The sequence below is a fragment of the Neodiprion lecontei genome, chromosome 4 (genome assembly GCF_021901455.1).
Source record: "Neodiprion lecontei isolate iyNeoLeco1 chromosome 4, iyNeoLeco1.1, whole genome shotgun sequence".
Classification (NCBI taxonomy): Eukaryota; Metazoa; Arthropoda; class Insecta; order Hymenoptera; family Diprionidae; genus Neodiprion; species Neodiprion lecontei.
The window spans coordinates 10,304,357-10,324,631 of record NC_060263.1 but is presented as its reverse complement, the minus strand read 5'-3'; the positions used below and the strand labels follow the sequence as shown (position 1 = coordinate 10,324,631).

General features: G+C 39.3%; 1 protein-coding gene across 9 annotated transcripts in view; it reads right to left on the bottom strand.

The window, feature by feature from the left end:
* LOC107220973 (protein-tyrosine sulfotransferase) overlaps positions 1-20,275 on the bottom strand; it is a 280,227-nt gene that overhangs the window by 4,229 nt on the left and 255,723 nt on the right. For all 9 annotated transcript variants that reach the window (XM_046739179.1, XM_046739181.1, XM_046739175.1 and 6 more), the window contains 5 exons: positions 10,794-10,927; positions 9,392-9,500; positions 8,091-8,285; positions 2,086-2,339; positions 1,747-1,944 (listed from right to left, as the gene is read on the bottom strand). In XM_046739179.1, the coding sequence (XP_046595135.1) occupies positions 1,747-1,944; positions 2,086-2,339; positions 8,091-8,285; positions 9,392-9,500; positions 10,794-10,927 (890 nt within the window). The remainder of the gene's footprint in view (positions 1-1,746; positions 1,945-2,085; positions 2,340-8,090; positions 8,286-9,391; positions 9,501-10,793; positions 10,928-20,275) is intronic.

The following is a 20,275-nucleotide window of genomic DNA, read 5'->3' as shown; positions in this document are numbered from 1 at the left end:
CTTAGGTAAAGATTGGGATTTCCTGATAATGTGCAATAATTTAATATTGAATATGCTGATTACGAAAATATAACACGAGTAATACTTGAAATTTAGTCAACATAAATACTGATATTTATAGATGGAACATGTAAAACAAGTGAGTATTTATAATAAGTATTTACACTGAATTCAAATAAAAGTTGCAAATAAGTGAAAAAAAAAGAAAATTCATATTTAAAAAAAAAAAATTTGATCCTTATTTTGCATTTTTCGGGAATATTATTTGAACTGAGTGCAGACAATACAATCAATATCGTCAAAGATGAATTCAACTGTGATATTTGAAATATGCCGATGAAAAAATTTATAATAATCGAGAAAAATTTGATTCATCTCGAATCACGGAAGACAATCTTTTTTCTGTCCAGAAAAAAACATGACAATCACACGACAAAAACACGACAAAAATGTCGTATTTTGGGAATATGCTATTTCAGATTTAAATTCGAGAACATCTCATTGTCGTTAACGATAGGAGGCAATTTTGTAGTAATTTTTTTTCTCAGCGTGAATCTAGTCATAAGTTGACAATTGGTAATTCGAAATTTTTGAAAGTTGATTGGTCGAAATTATTAGGCGCTAAAAAAAAGAAAACGCTCTTTGGAATATAGTTTGATAGTGAAAAAAAGTACCCTAAAAGAAAGTTTTGGGTCAAATCTGAAAGTCACGATTCAAAAGATTTTCGACCTGATTGTGAGCCAGAATTGCTCATATATATGTAGAATAAGCGATAATTATTTCTTTTTTTGTCTTCCAAACGTTGATTGTACAAGATATAACCAGAAAAACTGGTCTTGTAAATTTATTAGTGTTTCATTTTCAATATGCGTCGGCCACTTTGAAGGATTTTGAATTCGATATTTCAAACAGGGTTCGTAAGTGGTCGATACTTAAGTAATGATGGATATTGCGATACATACGATTTGTAAAATTTTGCTGTACTACTTGGCTAATAATAAGTTCTTCATATTGACTGCGCTCTCATTGTCTGGTGACTCACTGTCTGTGGTTGCTGAGTCGCTTGTCTGTTTGATACTTTATCATTTTTATTTCCTTAGCTATAACGTTGATTTTGTGCGTTTACCCTTGCACTGACTGTATCCGAGTAACAGCAAACAAATTGAGTAAAACCTCGATTATGCGAATAAATTCGAACCGGGCCCAGTTTAGATTATCGAAACATCATATAATGGAACAGACGCGTTAAGCGAAACGAAACTACATAATGATGAAAAATTTTGAGCACATGACGTACATATTTTTACGTTATTTTTATATACATAATGTGTTGCTTTGACACTCGTCATATCATTCCAACTACGTTCACGTATAAAGTTATAGGAGATATTACCAATATTCAGATATTCTGTAGATTGTACTTCTGTTATTAAGAAATTATAAATTTCATCAACTGGTTATGAGATTTAACGTTGCTAAAAACGCCGTTAGTGATCAATAATTGCTTGAGATGGCAAGTTTCAAAAAGCCTTTACTTTGGATCACTCGCATGTCAATTGTCTATTAAAAATCTCTACGTTCGCTTAACATCAGGGTGGATTGCAGGGAGTGCAAAAAATGACTTAACTTGATTAAACTAAAAATAGTCCACGTCACATATCCCTCTGGTATCATCGATTGTCGGAAGGCATGGCTATATCTTATAGAATTAGGCTGAGAAAGTGCAAGATTTCGAGTTATGTATACCTTCTGGTATTGTCGCTGACCAAGCTGTCCGGGGCTCCGTAAACTGGGGGATTGGCGTAGGGATCGTAGCCGAGAACCGAGAGCATCGGGGCGATGTCGGGCATGTCGCGAACGACGTCATCCGGGATGTGGCCGACCCACTTGGTCAGCGCCTCGAGGTTTACGGGCTTGATTACCTGATCCGATGACCGCTCAACCCTACGACAAGAAACGACGGTATTTGGTGAGGCGATACTTGATCCAATAACGAGATTTTCTCGAGGGGATGGTGAATTTTTATCCGAGCTAAAGGGAGGATCGTTGAACGAAAGTAGAATGGTAGAGGACGTTATTACTCACTTGCTGAGAGGTACACCTCCAGGTTTGTTGATAAACTCTTCATGATGAAGCACAGATTCGTTCCATGGAACATCAAGAAAGGCCAGTATTCGCTTCATCCAATCTTTGGGATGAAGAACCAACTGCTCGTAAGGAACCATCAGACATTTATCAGCGCCTACCTCCTTACACTGACCGTGCATCACGGAAATAGCGTGATTCCATTTCGTCAGACATTGTCGGTATGAGGTGAGATCGAATCCTGTGATTGTTACCTGAGGAAGATGAACAAAAGCGAATCATCAGCGTCATTAAATACGTAATATCGTCCAGAGAATTCTCGAATCAGGATAATTGAATGCAAAGCTTTCGCATATGATTGTGTCGAAAAATATGTAATTTAGTCATATTGTTTAAAAAGAAGACACTGGCAATTGTACTTTTTTCATTTTACGACGAGTCCTCGTCTTAACGTGTGTAACCTAGTTTTACGGTTGTTAGATGAGGTCGTTATTAGGTATTTTCATCTTACCAACTAATTTGGACAACAAAGTAAATAGATGGATAATCAAATTCTGAATTAAATCTAGACACATGCTTTCAGATGCTAGTTCACGCAGGTATCTGACGATTGGTGCTGTTTAGTAATGAATAATTCTGTGCCACGTACTTTTCAGGAACTACTCTATTATGACATAGTTATTGTTCAGCCATGTTAATCCAAATATAGAAATTCAACTTTTTAAGACACCCAAGTTTTTTTTCTGCTTGATTTATATTTCTTTAAGATAGTTACGGTACCTTCAATTTTCCAATTAGCAATTGTACCGCGTATAATGAATGGTAATTCTCGTAATCTGATTGAAATTATAGTATTCGAAAGGAATATTCAACAGTAGACATTTCACTATCGATACTTACTAAACGAACTAACAATGTGCGGAATGCTGTTGAACCGATCGATCACAAAACGATACATAAAATTTTTCAGGCTGTTTGAGATGGCTTCTAACACCTTGTAAAATATTGAACCTAAGATTAAACCAAACATAATTTATAATCCTATCTCCTTATCAGAAATTTCATAGTATATTTTTTTTCTTCGTCGAAAAGTTGCAATATATACCTATTCTGAAATAAACCAAAAAAACTGGAACTACGGGAAAATGAAAGTCAGATACTTTCATTCATTCCAGTCCAGAATGTGAAGCTGGAAATATTTTTATCTTAAAAGATTGGAAGTATTATCTACCAAGCTGTTCTAAAGATGACACCCTACTAAGAAATCAAAACTTTTATGACAGGAAACATGTTTCCGTTAAGCAATATCAAAGTAGGCGTTTAGACAAATATAATTGAATTTATATTGAATATCAAAAAGGGTGACTACTATATTTTATTTTTGAATAAATACCTATTGTATACCGCAGAATTATAGATTGCAGTGAAATTTTTTTTTCACACCTTAATATGTATTTATTAACCTCTTGAATCAATAAAATTATGACCCTGCGTCGTCTGCTAAAACAAAAAAAACATAACAATGAAATTACGTCAACTTTTCTGCCGTTACCGTGGTATGGTGCATTAACCCGACGAGGATAGTTCATCTAATTACTATACGTAAATAGTTTCGTATACAACAATACAGGGTAGGTCTCTTGAAAGCGCCCGGTCCGAACGAAGCGGTTATCGCCAGCGCCAATACATGCACAACTTTTACCCGATTGTGAATCAAGTGTAGCGGACTAATGCTGCGGACGAAAACGTGTGTATGTGTTGGTGTTGGTGGCCATGGCCCATAACTTATAGACTGCGCAGTCTGTGCACTGAGCTGAAGCCGTGATAAGATAGAGAGAGCAGCAGCTGGGACCGGTCCTCGCACTCTAATCGGTGACCTGACGCGAAAAACACATAGCTTATACAAGTATACCTCTACAATTGCCTAATTGCTTTCCCTGTCTGGGGATAATTCCCACTATGTCGACCATGCAACAGAGAGGGCCGGCCATCCCCAGGATGTCCTTCGGTTTGGGCTTCAGCAGCTCCGTAAGACCACACAGTCTATCTCTATAAGTCTATGAGCTCGGAACGAGCGCTTTCAACAGATCTTTCTTGTATTTATGGTACTTTTAACAATTTTTTTTTGAGTTTATTTTTCCTACTATACGCGGATAGTTATCAAAATAATCAAAATATTGTAAAGTTAACAATATTAGTAACGAGCTGAAGTTCGAATATTTTTTGTGACTTCAAAACTTGACAACTGAGCCAGGAATCGAACCTGTCATCTAAAGATGCTTGGTCGAAGATTTATTCCACTAGAACACCTAGCCGCACTGACTACAGTGTCGTCAATCTTTCTTATCACCTGTAATTATATTCAAATGTTTCCTTTTTCGTGAATTATGGGCTGTATATTTTTTTATATTGCTGATTTTATCACAGAAGCACATTAGAGACTATAAGAATCCTGACATATATGAGCTGACCCACACCTCCTATGAACACACACGAGCACACGCGAAAACACACGAACATACCCGAATACACCCGACTAACATGAACACACCTGCTCACCCGAAGATTCACGGCGCGACGCATCCACGCGCATGCGCACACAACCACTTGGGGTCAAGTCAATTCTGGGGAAAACTTATGGAATTCTGGTGAAGACACATAAAATTCTTTGGACACCCTTGGAATTCCGGGTGAAATCTATAGAATTTTGGGAAAGAAAATACACCCATATATCTATATATGAAGACATCTTGCCGCCGCCCAAATGTCAGGAATCCAACAATGATGATGATAATAATAACAACAACCCACTGGCCTTTTCCGTCCCGTTCCATCCAATCTCGAAATGGGGGAGATTAAGCGCGCGAAGCGCACAGAGTAGCGAAGCCCCTGTAGTATATAAATTAGACTGGTTCAAAAAAAAAACTAAATTTATTTTCGATCTCTCGCTTCATAAAATCATACATTTTAACATAATATTGAACCTCGTGAAAGGAATCGTCGTGCGATTTCCTTAAACGGTGCTGCATCGAGATTTTGTATTCGCCATTTGATTAACACATAAGAAATCCAATTCTAATGGTCGGATGGATATAATAATTGTTCTATACAACGGACGAAGTTCTGTATGGTAGCATTTCACAAGTTATATGTTTTCTTCGAATCGGCGCGTCGTAAAAAATTTTCGAGTCCGAGTACCCTCTGAATAGGGGGACCGGGAAGAGGACGGCCTGCGAACCACCTCTGACCAGCGACGCTCATCGTGCAGATAATAACGCGCGCACGAGACATGATACATTTGGAAAATCGTCGAGTCAAGTGCAACCGTAACGCGGGTGTGCGTGTGATAGCGTGCCGGCTGAACTAAACATTTAAACAAACCTGTGACATAATTTGGAAGTTACCAACAACACGATAAGGTGATAAAATACTTAATAATCTCGGCATATACCATCCTGCATCACAACTTTAATCGTGCCTCTTTCGCTCCTCCTCAGCATGTCCCTTCGGACTATCGTAAGAACCTCGTGTGGTAGTCGTGCAGCAGTCACGGAAATACGACCCTCGGGACACGTGATTGAGGCTACCTGATTGGGAAATCTCCTAGTTTGAATCGGGTCTGGGTAAGAAAATTCATACCCAACCTGATGCTTAATAATAAAGAGGTAAGGCGATAAAAAGCTTCCTGCCGACGAGTCGTGGATCACCGGCACACAAAATCTGCCCGTTTGTGCCCCTACGTGCCTTCCAAAGTTTTCTTGTTCGATAGTCGGTAGGGTGTTTCGTCACAATATACAATTATACATATATTCTCTGATGTGCTTTTGCGACGAAATAAGCAATGTAAAGTTAACAATATCATTATTCGTACAACTATGAATGAAGATAAATTGACTATAAATTTTCAACCATGCGGAAATCAACCATACATTATATTTTTCCCTAAGAGTGTATAAGCATACGGTCATAATAGACTATATTCAATAGCTTCGTCTATCAAAATAATGTCAAGTAAGCTTAAACTTTCAGCGGAAGAAATGTTCATCAGGGTACAATAAAGTTTTCTGAAAAGTGTTACTTTAATAGAACGAATACTAAAAAAAATGAGCTTGGTATTTGCTTTGTTCGAGCGTCCGGTAACATACAATTTCACGACTTCGGTCGGTTACGTTCACACTACTGTTTAAGCCAAAAATTGCCTTTTAAATTTTGTTCTTCGTTGAGTAATTATTCGTTGAATATTTACGTATTCTTTTAATTTACTTCAATTCTTTACAGGTACCAGTACAGCCATTTTGGAAAATATTAACACACTTCAAAACTAACTTATTTCATGGTTAAAGTGTGTTGACATCCAAAAAAAAATTTTACAAGTAATTTGCGTCGTACAAATTTTTCCACACCGATGGTTCGTATCCCTCGATGAAAAACTCCTTATCCTGTGAATGCCGGGAATTAAAAAAGAAATGAATTACCAAGTTATTTGCAAATTAGTAAAAGGTTTTCTTTGAAAATAAGAATAATTGAATGTTGTCGACTTAAAAATATGAGTTTGATTACACGTGTTTTTCATTAGATTTAATCTTACTTGACTTAGCCACTCAAAAGCATACATTTAATGGCGTCATCGGAAAAAGGCGTATGGTGTAGTTATATTTGCTCCCGGCTATGTTGATGCCCTTTTCTCCTTGCCCTGGTCAAAATAATTTCGACAATTTTCTGCGGAATCACATGAAAAATCCGAATGCCTATTCTTCGAAGACGAAACATCACAGGACGCTTGATAGTGACCTTTTCAACAATCCCAGGAGGTTTCAGCGTTTGCTCACTTTTTTTTAACAATGATGTAATCTGATTTTTGCGAAAATGCCATTTTTCCTTCAACTTGCAAATATATGGTTAGGTTTTCCAAAAATTGATTCAACAATAAATCCGAATTAAATACCCTGACTCCATTAAAGTATCGTCCGGGACAATACAAGATATATGCTCATTGCTGCAGTGGAAGCAGCTATAATATCCCCAACTAAACTCGTGTTACGTCCGTGAATGAGGTTTACTCCCGAGTGATGGAATAAACCGGTTTGGCTTCACTTTTACGCACTAGGATAACCGGAAATCAGTATGAGGGTTGAATAACGTAGGGTTTGTCTGAGATATTACTTATATATTTAATTCGAAGAAGCTGAGATGGCGGTAAGAACCAAGTGTGCTGTACGAAGCTATATAAGAAGTCTAGATGTGACTTTGTTGAGAGTTAGAATGGGAGTGTCTCTAAAAGTTAGAAACGTACGGGTGCAGAAAAGGTGTGAAGTTGTTGAAGGAAGGGAATAGAATTAGATGAGTAAGTGCGATAGTGAGTAGCGTGAGGCTAGGTAGAGATAAGAGGATAGGACAGAGACCATGTTATTAATATAAGAACTGTGGGAGAGTTAGCGAGTAGGAAGAATAGAGAGAGGTGGTACGCGAGACGTAACACTCGAATAAATTCGACTCTGATCGAAGGGTATGATCCTCACCGATTGACGTTCACCTACATTGTTTTGGTTTATTTGTGGTATAAGGAGAGTTGGGCGTTGTGCTCAGAATAAAGAATAATCGCCAATGTTGATGGTATGCCCCCAAATTTGAGGGCGTACATACAAAATCAAGGGATCACCTTCAGCTCTGAGGGATAAGCCGTCAATTGTTAGGGGTTAACCTATAACTCACGGGGATGAACTTTCAATTGCTGATGGTTTACCTTCTACTTTTTGGAGTATCCCTCGAAGTTAAGATTGAACGCTCAAAAGTAGGGGTTCAATCCACAAATTGGGGGTTTATTTTCAACTTTGCGGGTTTAACATGAAAAATTCTTTTTTTTTTCTGTAACGAAGGGACCATCTTGAACAGCCAGCAGAATTTTGTTTTGTTTCATGATCTGACGGCTCAATTATACGCAGCACGTGTAAACAGAAACTGACGAGAAAATACTATTTAATGTATATGATTGCTGGAGTGCTTACCTTTCTCGAGATAATGGAATGAACTGTTGCTCTCCCATCGCGTACCATAAAGAGGAATTTTGCATTTGGGAAAAGTTCGAGGACGTATGAGCCCATCTTGAGGGTGAGTGGATCTTTGTTGCACAAGCGAGGAGCTGGCTCACCATGTCTTGCGATCACTTCCAAGCAGAATGCGGCAATCGCGCTGTTCATCACCTGTTGAGCAGCATAATATTGCAAGATTTAATATTGGAAAACATCATCTAACAGTTGCAATGATGGCTTGTTGAAAATTTTGCTTCATGACTGGTTCACCACAAATATTTAAAAATTTATACGCAGAGTCGCAGTATCATTTGATTATTGTGGTACTTCAAAATATAACGAATCGTGATTCTTATCATTCAAGACATTTTTATTGATTACAAAAAAAAAAAAACGTATGTGTAGCAGCCACACGCCACAGAAATGAAACTTCTGAAATTTTTTATTTTTCACGATGATTCCAACATCTTTGCCCGTTTTATTTCGGCATTACAGGTAGTGACGCGCAGCACACATATATACATGGGGTATTCCACGTCAATTCGACTGGGGTCTGACCCTCACTTTTTTGGATTTGGTCCGCGATTTTGTAAATTGTTGTTTCAACCCTAAAAATCATTCCAATTTCTTTTCAGAGTTTTCCTACTCTCTCCGGAGCTCCCGGAGCGTCTTGAATGATGATATTTTGACAGTGAATGCGACATCTTTGAAAACTATGAATAAAATTACATAAATTCTGTAGCCAAAACTAAAAATATTCCAACCAAAATTGAAATGGGCAGACAGAACGGTAATTTTTTGTTCATTTTTTAACTAACTAATGATTTTTTTTTCTGTTTTCAGTGTTCGGTATATCTTACCTAATACAACAACAATCTGTGAATTTTTGTTAAAATTCAAAATTGAAAAATCAAAATGACTAAAAATATGTTTTAAGATTTGAATTTTTTTTGTAATTACAATTGAAATTTACAGATTATTGTTGCATTAAGATATATTGAACCCTGAAAATTAAAATGTGAACCATGTATCTTCAAAAAAACATCAAAATGATTAAAAAAATGTATTAATTGGTTGAAAAATTAATATAAAATTATATTATAGCAGAATGCAAGGGAATGATTAGTTGCAGTTCAAGAGTAGAGGGAGCATTCTGCTCATGCGATATGGGAACTGCGTTAGTGAGGTCATGATGCGTAGAGAATGCAGGGTACGAGGTAGCTTATATGTATAAATGATATAATTTAATTAACTTCGTGTAGTTCCTAGATTCTCACCTCTTTTGAGATTCCAGCTTCCTCTAGTCTAATACTTTCTCGTTCAGACTTCAACCAGTGAGATCTCATCTGCAGAATACGAGGTATAACCCTAGTCTCTTGACCACACCTGAAACATAGATGGTTAGCATAATTCAGAGTCTAATGATAGACAATAAAATGTTAAATCAAAATTATGCAAATTTTAATATTTGTTTTTCCTTGGAAATCTTCAAAAATTGACAATACTCGATTGGAGTGGGAAAACAAATGTTCTCGAAATATTCAGTTGTCTTTCATAAGCTCAATTTTTTGTAGCAATTTAGAAAGGAGGTACCAAAAAATATAATATTATTTCACAATTGCAGAAATTGGGCGATTTCCGATGAGTATGAAATCTGCAGCGCAAGCCAAGGCAAGCGCTGTAATTACACAAGTCAGATATTGCCTATCCATACGTGTGACGCTGCAATTTTTCCAACACTTGTGAAGGAAAATTTGATCTGAGAAGTACCAAAAGTTCCACTGTCAGTGCGCAAACTGTGACTTGGGTTACTTACATCCAATGGCACAGAGTATAAAATTGCGTTATTCAAATGTGCACATTCGCCCAAAAAGTCCTAGTATATGAAATCGAGAATTTCAATTGTGCGCATGTGCCAACTTCGTTTTAACACACTGCTCGGAAATGGGGCACTTGATGCATGCTCTACAAGCCTTAAAAATCGAACTTTCGAAGTTATATTTGGAAAAAAATTGTTTTGAATTTTCTCCATAACCAGAGAAGCGGAAGTACTAGGGGTCCAAAAATTTGGTTTCCGACAGTTTTTCGAGACTGGTGATGAAATGTATTGATAAGAAGTAAGTGAAAATTTATCTGCCTCAAGTCACGTGAGCCTCTGATATGCTAGGTCACAAATAGTGTATAATAATAACTTCACCTTATGCGTAACCGAAGAAAGAGGAGCGAGAAGTTAAAAATATACCCTACAAACAGGAGACCTCGAAATTAAATAAGATCAAAATGGAAAGATTATCGTATGGGACTGTTGTCATCTGAATCGGAGTCGTTGTATGGTCGTGTACGTTATTAATCTTCTGACCGATTTGAACTAAAAATAGATAATCTAAATGTTTTTTCACTTAGTGGTGAAGAGCAGGATTGTAAATAATGCATTAATTTTTTTTAATAAAAATCTGTCTTGATCTCGAAAATAATTCATTCAGTTTATGTTAAACTGACATGAATGCTTGGGTTCAGGGTGCAAGTGGTACCGTACCTAGTAGGTATTGTGCTTACTGGAAATGAGTTATCGAGTAAGGTCACTTTTTTCAGACTTCTTCAATTCTGTGAGGTTGAATCTGTACCACTCGACGGACAACCCCAAACAAATTAAAAAGAAATTAAACCGATTTATCTTACCTTACATCGGGGTGGGCGTCAAGCATTGCTCGCATCAGAGTTGTTCCTGACCTGGGCACACCGCCGATGAATATCAACGGCATTGTTCTGTCGTAGGTATAGACTTTGTGGTCCGAAGCACCCATCACATATTTCTGCGAAAATAAAGGAAAGCCAATTTAAGATAGGAACCTCTGTTAGTTGTGTTCAGTGAAGGGCAGTATAAGATATTGTCATAATTCTCAGCTGCCTCCAATATGTCGTGATTTAAGTGACATTTGCCTGCATAAAATACGCAACGACCTACAGGTTTATGCTGTCCAAAATGGTGAAGTGAATCGACAAAGTGTTTTTTAGAACATCTGCACCGAAAGTCCACTTTTATGCACCGTCGATAGGCACCTTAGGAGTCTTTTAAACACTAGTTCGAGCAAACTAGAGGGACTGAATATAAGTATCCAAAACCTCTTCATCTGACGTACAGAAACATATACTATTGTCGATATACGAAGACCTTTGCAATGATGACCTGTTGAAGAGATGGTGGATGGGCATACGTAAAATGCCAACGAAAGCTTTCACTCAGACAACTGGCGTTTCGCCCCAAAACATGCTAATTCTGGTGTGAAAACGGTCGAAATTGCTTCCTATGTAGCTGCTGTGCTGTTTAATGAAGGCTATTCAGCTATTCTGAAGATCATGGAACTGCTTAACTTGAAAATTGGCATGTAAACCAAGAATTACGCCTATATGTACGATAGCGCACGCATGAAGCGGCAAGCACGGCGCAGCGTCAAAAGCACAAAGGAGGGTCGATCTGCACGAAAAATGTAGAAACTTCAAAAGCAGCGGTACTTTGGGGAGTCTGAAGGCCCACTATACGCTCTAGGAATCGCAGAATAGCTTTAAAGAGCCGTAAGGATTGAAAAATTTACACTTTTTACAAGCCAAAACTTTAAACGTATTTTTCTAAAAATCACGTTTTTCAAGTTGGCTGGAATCGTAGCTCATCGAACTTTTATCCGATTCACTTAATTCAAAGTTTAAATTAAAGAAAATTAAATTTATATGCGGATGAACCTCGACTTCTGAAGAATTATTATTATAGGAAAAAGTTATTGCAAAATTAAGGCCGATTGTTTTCATCAATTTTCATTTTATATCCACGATGACGGCGCGTCACCAAAGATCCACTATTACGAATAAGCGTGCTGTGTCACAATTCGTCATTATCGTTGCTCAGTTCAGTTAAGTACTTTTAATTTAAGAGAACATAAACCGCAGTTTTAATTGTCATTCTCTATGTAAAATCCTCTTATTTTAGCGTTTTAGAATTTTTTTTTTTTTGGTAATTTAGAATCATTTGAGCACGATTATTTTCTATGTAGAGTCATAATTTAAATCAACTTTAAACAAAGTTACAGGTCGGCTTTAATTGGAGTGAAATGTGAATGAATATTTAAATTTCTGTGTATCTTTTGATACATTATCCACTGATTTCGATTTTCAACTCATTGTTAGTTACGCTGTTTTGGGTTAAATAAACGATTGTTACCATAAGTGATCACATGCATCTACACTTGTCTCGTAATTTAGCCACTACCCAATTTTGATCATCTCAATTTCCTTTCCCATAAATGAAAGAATCGTGAAAACTTTTGATAATAAATTTAAAAAAATCATTACAAACAGAACTTTCGATTAGGGGTGATGCAAAATATTGAGTTTGATATGCGTGCAAAACGCGGAAATGCTGCTCGTCTGCAGGCGCAGCTCGGGCCTTCGGACTTCACTGTGCCTTCATAATCGCCATGCCGTGGATGAAACTACACATCCAGAAGCTCCATATTTTCAGCCGAAGAAGCATTGAGTAAATTTCAGCAGAATCTGTGGTCTGGAGGTCTGATACTCTCGTTGTAAGAACAAGTTTATCTACCATAAGTGGGGCTATTTACGTATTCTATTTCCAAAACCTCGCGAATTTCGAATCTAAATAAAAAATTTCTACCCGAATTAACAAATCATTCATACGTGTTTTACTACTTTATGACAGGTAATTGACAGCTTAGGTAACACGAATACAAAATAGAATACACACCTAGGTCGGTATACTCTATCAGGTACTGAGGACCCCCCTTTACAGTGCCAACCAAACGGAGTTCCTAAGTCTCCATAATGGCGCCGAGCCCGCTGAGCTTCTCGCTGAGACGGTATCCTCTTTATATATTTCGTTACTTATAGAACCTTACGAAGAAAATACACTTATAGCCCATGTTCTTTAGCTCATGAACTCGGATGAACATTCGCGAATGGCGGTGCTTAAGAATCCTGATAGAATCGGGTCGTTTAAAATTTATAAAATCTGTATTTCTTCTCTGCCTGCACTGATTGCTTTCGTGTTCATTTTATTGAAGCTCGTCAAATGATCATTCATATTATTAAAATTCCATGTCATGCTCGTTGCCGCATGCCTAATTACTCCCGCAGCAGTAGAGATCCTTGGTAGCCCTCTCTTCACTGTATTTGGCGCGGGCTGCTACCGCGGCCCTTGATGACAAATCACACAAAGACGTGGAGCATCTCTTTTCCGCCGACGGAAACGCGGAACCAAGATATCTGGACGCCGTAAATCCTGCACACCTATACTCAGAGGAACATGTACGCAACCATGTGAGCAAAAGCATGCATACGAAGACGGTGTAATGCGCAATGAATAATTCCTACGTCAAGATCGTAAATTATACGCCAGCTCTGGCTGAGAATAGTTTAAAACTATAACTGCGGCGGCCTGCTCTTACGGGAAAAAACCCTCAACTTTGGGGTGAATTCGTGCCTCCAACGCATAGATAATGCTAAATTCCTATAAGAAGAAAGTTGACGGTACGAATTCACCTCCAACTTGAGGGTTTTTACCGTATTTTTCGTAAGGGTGGTTTAATTCGGATCACCGTTAGCAGAAAAATTTTGGCATTCAAAGTGTTTCATTTTAAACATTTTTTGATATTTTTCTTAGTTTCGAAGTAATCGGATTGGGGCGATTACAATGAAACACCCTGTGTATATCGCGAAAGTTAGAGTTGCTTAGTCGCAGGGCTGGCAAGACATCGGGTATGAAAGATTGTTTGAAGAAAAATTCATTTGCAGAACCGTAAGGTATATTTCTGATTCGGAAAATGACAGGAGTATATCGTTCATGTCTTGAGACCGGGAAATTATCTCGAAATCACTCGGTACATGATTTGTAATTGCTGTTCTGCAGTAACCGAACCAGGTTAGCAACGGTGCCAATTCCATTAGAGCGTAGCACATAGCGAAACATATTATATCTATGAGAAAGTAATAACTTTGAAGCTAAGAGCTGGCCGCTGGTAAGTCATCTAAGAATCCCAGGGGTACTACTTCATTGTTCCCCAAGACGAACATTTTCCTCAAAAAGATAAAATCGCCTAGCGCGATCGTACGTGACTTAGCTGGTTGCCAAATGTCGGTTATCATTCTACCCGGGTATTTCCCATACCAATCACCCCAGGCACTACGATAAAGCTTCCGCGACGATGGCCCACTTTTTAAGGGGACGTCGGAGTGCCGTCGAAGTGAGCAAAACGTATCTTACAGGTCTGTTCTCTCCAGAGTAAGTAACTAAATCGTTTCGAACTTTGAGAAATAATAGGGTTGCAATCATGCTCATGGATTGACTCTAAATAGTTCGAAAATTGATGCACGTATACAAAAACATGGGATTGAATTAATAGTAGCATCCCATCACTTCAAAGTAAGTGAATATTTGCTATCATTATTTTCAGTATTTTCGTCATTTTCTTTTTTGTTTTCTTCCGAGCCAATCAACAACCACGATCTTAAAACCCTATTTGTCAAAGTTCGAAGAGATTCGGTAACTCAGAAAAAGTAAGAACTGTCAAATATAATTTGCTGTATTTGACAGTGATCCGACATCCCCTCAGCACTAAATGTACCAGGCCCGGTCAAATTACTGGTGTTAGTACGATTAGTCGGGGAGCCGACCGCACCATATCTTCCCTCATCGAACATATGGCCAAAATGCATATAAATCGATGGGGAATATAGTGGTCAATAGGGTGCCAGACTTTATAGACAATGGATCCTGTCCGGAGTGTCAAAAAAAATGTCACTTCCGATCAGTTTTTCGAGGTATCTTCCATCATCGAACATATGATTGAAACTAGTACCAATCGATAGGGGAGGTCGAGTACTTGAAGAAAAAACCGGGGTGCCAACCCCTACCCTGTCCAGGGGAGCAGCAGCCACCCCTAAGTGTAGGCTTTTTTGGTCCTCAACTTCCCTCATCGAACGTACGATTTTTTTTTTTTAAATTGAAGGTTGAACCTTCCCGAACCTGAAAAAACTGGGGTGCCACCCCCCACCTTGTCCGGAAGGGCGGCAGCCACCCCCAAAAGTCGAACGACTTTACTTACGACTACATTTAGGGGTGGCTGCCGCCCCCCCGGACGGGGTGGGGGTTGGACCCCGGTTTTTTCTTCAGGTACTCGAGCTCCCCTATCGATTGGTACTAGTTTCAATCGTATGTTCGATGACGGAAGATAATCTCGAAAAAACTGACCGGAAATGACATTTTTTTGACACTCCGGACAGGATCCATTGTCTATAACGTCTGGCACCCTATTGACCATTATATTGCCCATCGATTCATATGCATTTTGGCCGTATGTTCGATGAGGGAAGATATGGTGCGGTCGGCTCCTGGACTAGATAAGAATAGGGCTTTGTGAAGTGCCGGTACATGTAGTGCGCATATGGGCTGCATATACATAGGAAAAAAATGTTTTTCCTGGGTGATGCACGCTACCCAAAAATTTCAGCTTGAATGGACCAGCAGGGACCACCACTTTCTTGGTATCAAAGAACGCGTTGTTTTTGACCACGCTGAGACAGTCTAAAAGAAAAGGTCAACGATGAAACAAGTCTAAAATAAACAGTCAACAGAAGGACACATCTCGATCAGAAACTAAAAAATGTCATGCGCGACCATCGAGATCAAACTTAAACTTATTTTGGAAAATTATACTTGACCATTTACAATCATAGTTGTAATGCTCAGAATTTGCAAATTCTCATCTCGTCGTAACCTTTTATATATTTTTTAAAAATAAATCCACATCAATTGTGATCCGTATTGTAACGACCATCTGTTCAGTACTTAATTACTACAGTGGATGCTAGATATATGGCCATGCCGCGGGGTCCGAGGAGAGGAAAATTCTCCGAAATGGCTAGTTGCTAATTGCTCGCACTGCTGGCGTCGAAAGCGGGAGCCGTGCGCGTTGGGGGTGACAATGCAGCGCAGTGGGAGATGGGCGCACTGAGGTGGGGGATGCCGGATTTGTGTGTGCGACCGTGCTTGTGGAGGGGCACGCGCTCGCATGGACTTATACCGAATGGCCATTTATCTAGCGGCCACTACCTTGGTAACTGAGACGTGTCCATGAGGAGCTTGACCGAAGATAACCGAACGGAGCCGATGCGACCCGAGGTGCCCAGTGAGCGAGACCGACTTCGCGATAACAGAGACAGACGATGTAGTCACTATGGCAGATTACCAACCTGGCTTGACGATCGAGGACGACGGCGCCACTCTCAACCGGTCCGATTCCGTATAAATACGAGTGACTCGCGGGCACTCATCACCAGATGTAGTAAAGCACTCACTGATTATAAGCCATCGCTTTGTTGTAAAGGGGCAATCTCACCTCGAGACTCTATTCTAGCTTCAAGTCTTAGGGAAAATTAGAGTCGAGTCTTACATGGCAAAGCGCAACAGATTTCAAATAGGAGCAATACCGAAGAATATTGTAGTCTTTTAATTCATATTATTTTTTTGTATGATTTATTCTATGATTAATTACTGTATCGAATCGTTGATTTAATTTTGGTAATTTTCGAATTACGATATAACTTTGTTTATTAAAATTTCGAGATCAAAACGATTCTGTTTGTCTCTATCAGCAACGTCGTAAGCTCCAATTGCATCGTTGCACTTTTTATATCGATCATGATAACGACGGATGAAAGGAAACTAATAGAGGTAACGGCTCTGGCTCACCACCCGAGTCCGCCAAGGATTTTGGGGATTTCAAATCTGACTTGACAGCCAAGGCTTAAAAGCTCCTGGTCTGAGGGCAATTGTTGCATTCCGTATTTTAATAGCAAGCGTCTTATATCTAAACACGTTGAATGTGGGAGACATCTCTAGCTTAACTCGAGATCACGACTAGAGATAGGGCAAGCGCTGGACACCCGCTTCTTTAACAAGGTGTTCTGAATTCGAAGCCGAAGTCTCGCGACTTGGAGCTCTGGACCAAAAATCCCGAGTCTCGCAAACCGTAGCTCTGGTGGAGAATTTCGAATCTCCGGAAACTGTAGGTCCGGCATCCTTGTCTATAAAAACGACAAGCTAATTAATGCAGGGTGTTTCGGGTCGGCAAGATCGGTCCTACTTTAGCCAATTAAGATGAAGCCGTAATTCTTTAATTAATTCATGATTTCCAACTTAATTTCTATCGATAAAATCACTCACAATAACGCGATTATTTGAACGATCTAATAAGGACTCTCTAAAATCGTAAACGTTACAGTATACATTATAATAGTTCATTGTGTACCAAGGGCGAGTAGTAGGTCATTTTTGCCCGCATATCGCGAGTCTGAGACGAGTAATGCAAACACACTAGGGCAAAAATAACCCCTCACTCTGGGTATACACGATATTTTTTGAAACACATGTACAGATTTTGAAGTTTTTCTTGCCAAAAGTTCGGGATCAAATCGCTTTGATCAATAAATTGCAATATGTATTATAACGTATCATTTTTAAAACACTGCATAAACGGCTTCCTGAACTCGAGGTAGAACCCAAAAGTAGGAATGTCGTGATAGGAATCATCGATGATTTCAGCAAAGAGCGCTCGGACGAGGGTCACACATCCGAAGTTCCGAGAGGGGAAACTTCACAGGCTAGCGAATAAGATATTTCAGGATTTTTGTTCCTTTGGTTTTCAAATTTGTGCGACACCAAGTGGAGGAATAGCAACTAATTCAGCGCAATTCATTTAGCGACTACAACGCAGGAGTTTTTAGGGAAGGACGACGAGCGTGAAGCCAACATAGTGAGTGGCGAGCACCATCATCGAGGCTACGGAGGGACCGCCAACGAGGAGCACAGCCGCGAGGGAAATCGAGGAGGCTGAAACTCCCGCTGTTGGCCAGCGAGTCGTAACCTCCCTACAATACAAATGGGCAACCCCAATTCAGGACAACCTCGCGACATCTTCACTACCATCTGGAGCATCGGGTAATTCGGCCGCCAATCAACGTTTTCCAATAGTGGAAATCGACTTAGCGATGAGCTAGATTTAAAAATGCGTAATCCTAGAGCCAATAAGAAGCAAGACACTTCGTAAATAATAAGAGTCGATGTTTCGAATTTCCAGCTCCGCGTAGGGGAGCTCGTCACTTGAGTCCTGACGGCTTGAGAATAAGCGTAGCGTGAAAGATCGTTGCTATTAGTTTTATTGGTTTTGGTGTTTGAGCCCAGTTGAACGTTTCATGTTACACATAACTGAAAAGTCGATATTTTCTCTATTACTGTTTCTTGATTGCCCGTTGAACTTTTTCCGTTTGAAACTGGCTTCATGCCTTACAAAAGGTGCGCTAACAGCAGCAGCAGCAGTAGCAGGAAATGCGAAAAAGGAACAACTTCTATCCGAGTGGAGGCGGAAACCCGGTTAAAAGAATATCGTGATTGAGTCGTTTCCGGAGAACGAGTGACGGATAACAATCAAGGATAGCCTCTCAAGTTCACGAACACTTGAAACAGAAGTGCTGACACTGGACCAGGAATTTCGCCAGTACATCTGTCACGGTCTGTATAGTAACATGTACAGGTCGTTAGCTGTACAACTCAAATTGACATAGACGTCACACGGCGAAGACGTCTCACTGACGAACGCAACCGGGAACCGTGGTCAAGCGACGACAACCAACGAAGCGAAACGAAGATGATGCTGGGGAAAACCGGTTAAATCCGGATTTTCTGGCACCGGGAAGGTATAAATAAGAGCGTCGCTCAATGTTCGACACCAGATCCGAGGCATAAAGCCAGACTGACTCACGTACATTGAGTAGAACAGATTCGGGGTAGAGCATCCGGCTGTCTCACGTTTACAAAGCTGAGCTTGTCTGGAGTCAGCCTTTGAATCTAGACGCATTTGCAGAAGATAAAATATTTCACCGCTTACGCATATCAAGCCATTGCTTATCAATTAAACTTAGAAAGTTCGAGGCTACATATAAAGATAAAGGTTCCTTAGCACGCTGTTGAATTGAAAAGATAGAAAAATGAAGACCGAACTTAGAACGATGGAAAAGAAAGTTCATTACTGCATAAAAATTGGTTAGTGAGCACTATCAAGAGCAGGATGCGTAGAATTAAAATTGAGGTTACTATTTTTGTATTAAATAATTTAAATCCATTGTTTCAATTCGTTTTTCCTATCGCGTGATAGCTTCCATGCCATAGATGCACGTTTCCGTTAAAATAATACTTTGAATTTTTTATTAACTAAGTAACTAAGACCCAATCTATGTTGCTTACTTATTCGAGTAACAATGATACATGAATTCATTATCAGTCATGGTCTAGATATACAACTTCGGTGGAGCAGATTACTCGTGCATACGGCCTTGATGCATCACATCCGTATCCGAGAGCTTTAATCTGGGGATCCCAAGTCTGGTGGGCATTAACGGCGGAAAAAAACCTGGTCTGTGGAGGAATGTGGCTACGGCTTAACAAACTCTAGTCCGTGATACAAAATGCAGCTTTGGTAAAGAAATTTATCCGAGTTTGGGCCAATACAGCTTTGGCTATCAAACGTCCAAGTCTGTGCAACAATCAACTAGATGACGCAGGGTTCTTCAGGTTGGCAAACCCAACTAACGTTTCTTCCTTAACACAAGACAACGAGGAGTTCTATTTCATTTTTAATAACATTTGGTTAGCTAGAGGCCCTATATTCCCCCCGAACGTTACCTTACAGATACCCTCGAAGAACACAGGGGGATTTTCCACTCTCAAGTTTCTGAACCCGGGAGTTCATTTCCAAGCCCATGAACGTGTTACCACAAGATTTCTGACTGTGAATATAAATTAGAATCATGCGTGCGAAACGTGCAGTTTTTTAATGCTGGATTGAAATTTGAGGACTTTGTAGACCTTAATTCATGTCGGTGTGAATCTTTGAAGCCAGGTTTGAGATTGTTTCATCGGTTTCTTCCGCTGAGAGTTGAATTGTCTCAATGACACTTCATCTTAATTTCGTGATTTTGAATATGCTGTAAAATTTTCGTAGTATAGAGATAAAGGGATACAAAAACTCTGCGCAGATTCATATGGAACTTGGATCAAATCCGAATTTTTATGCGCATTAAAGAAATACTCTCAAAGA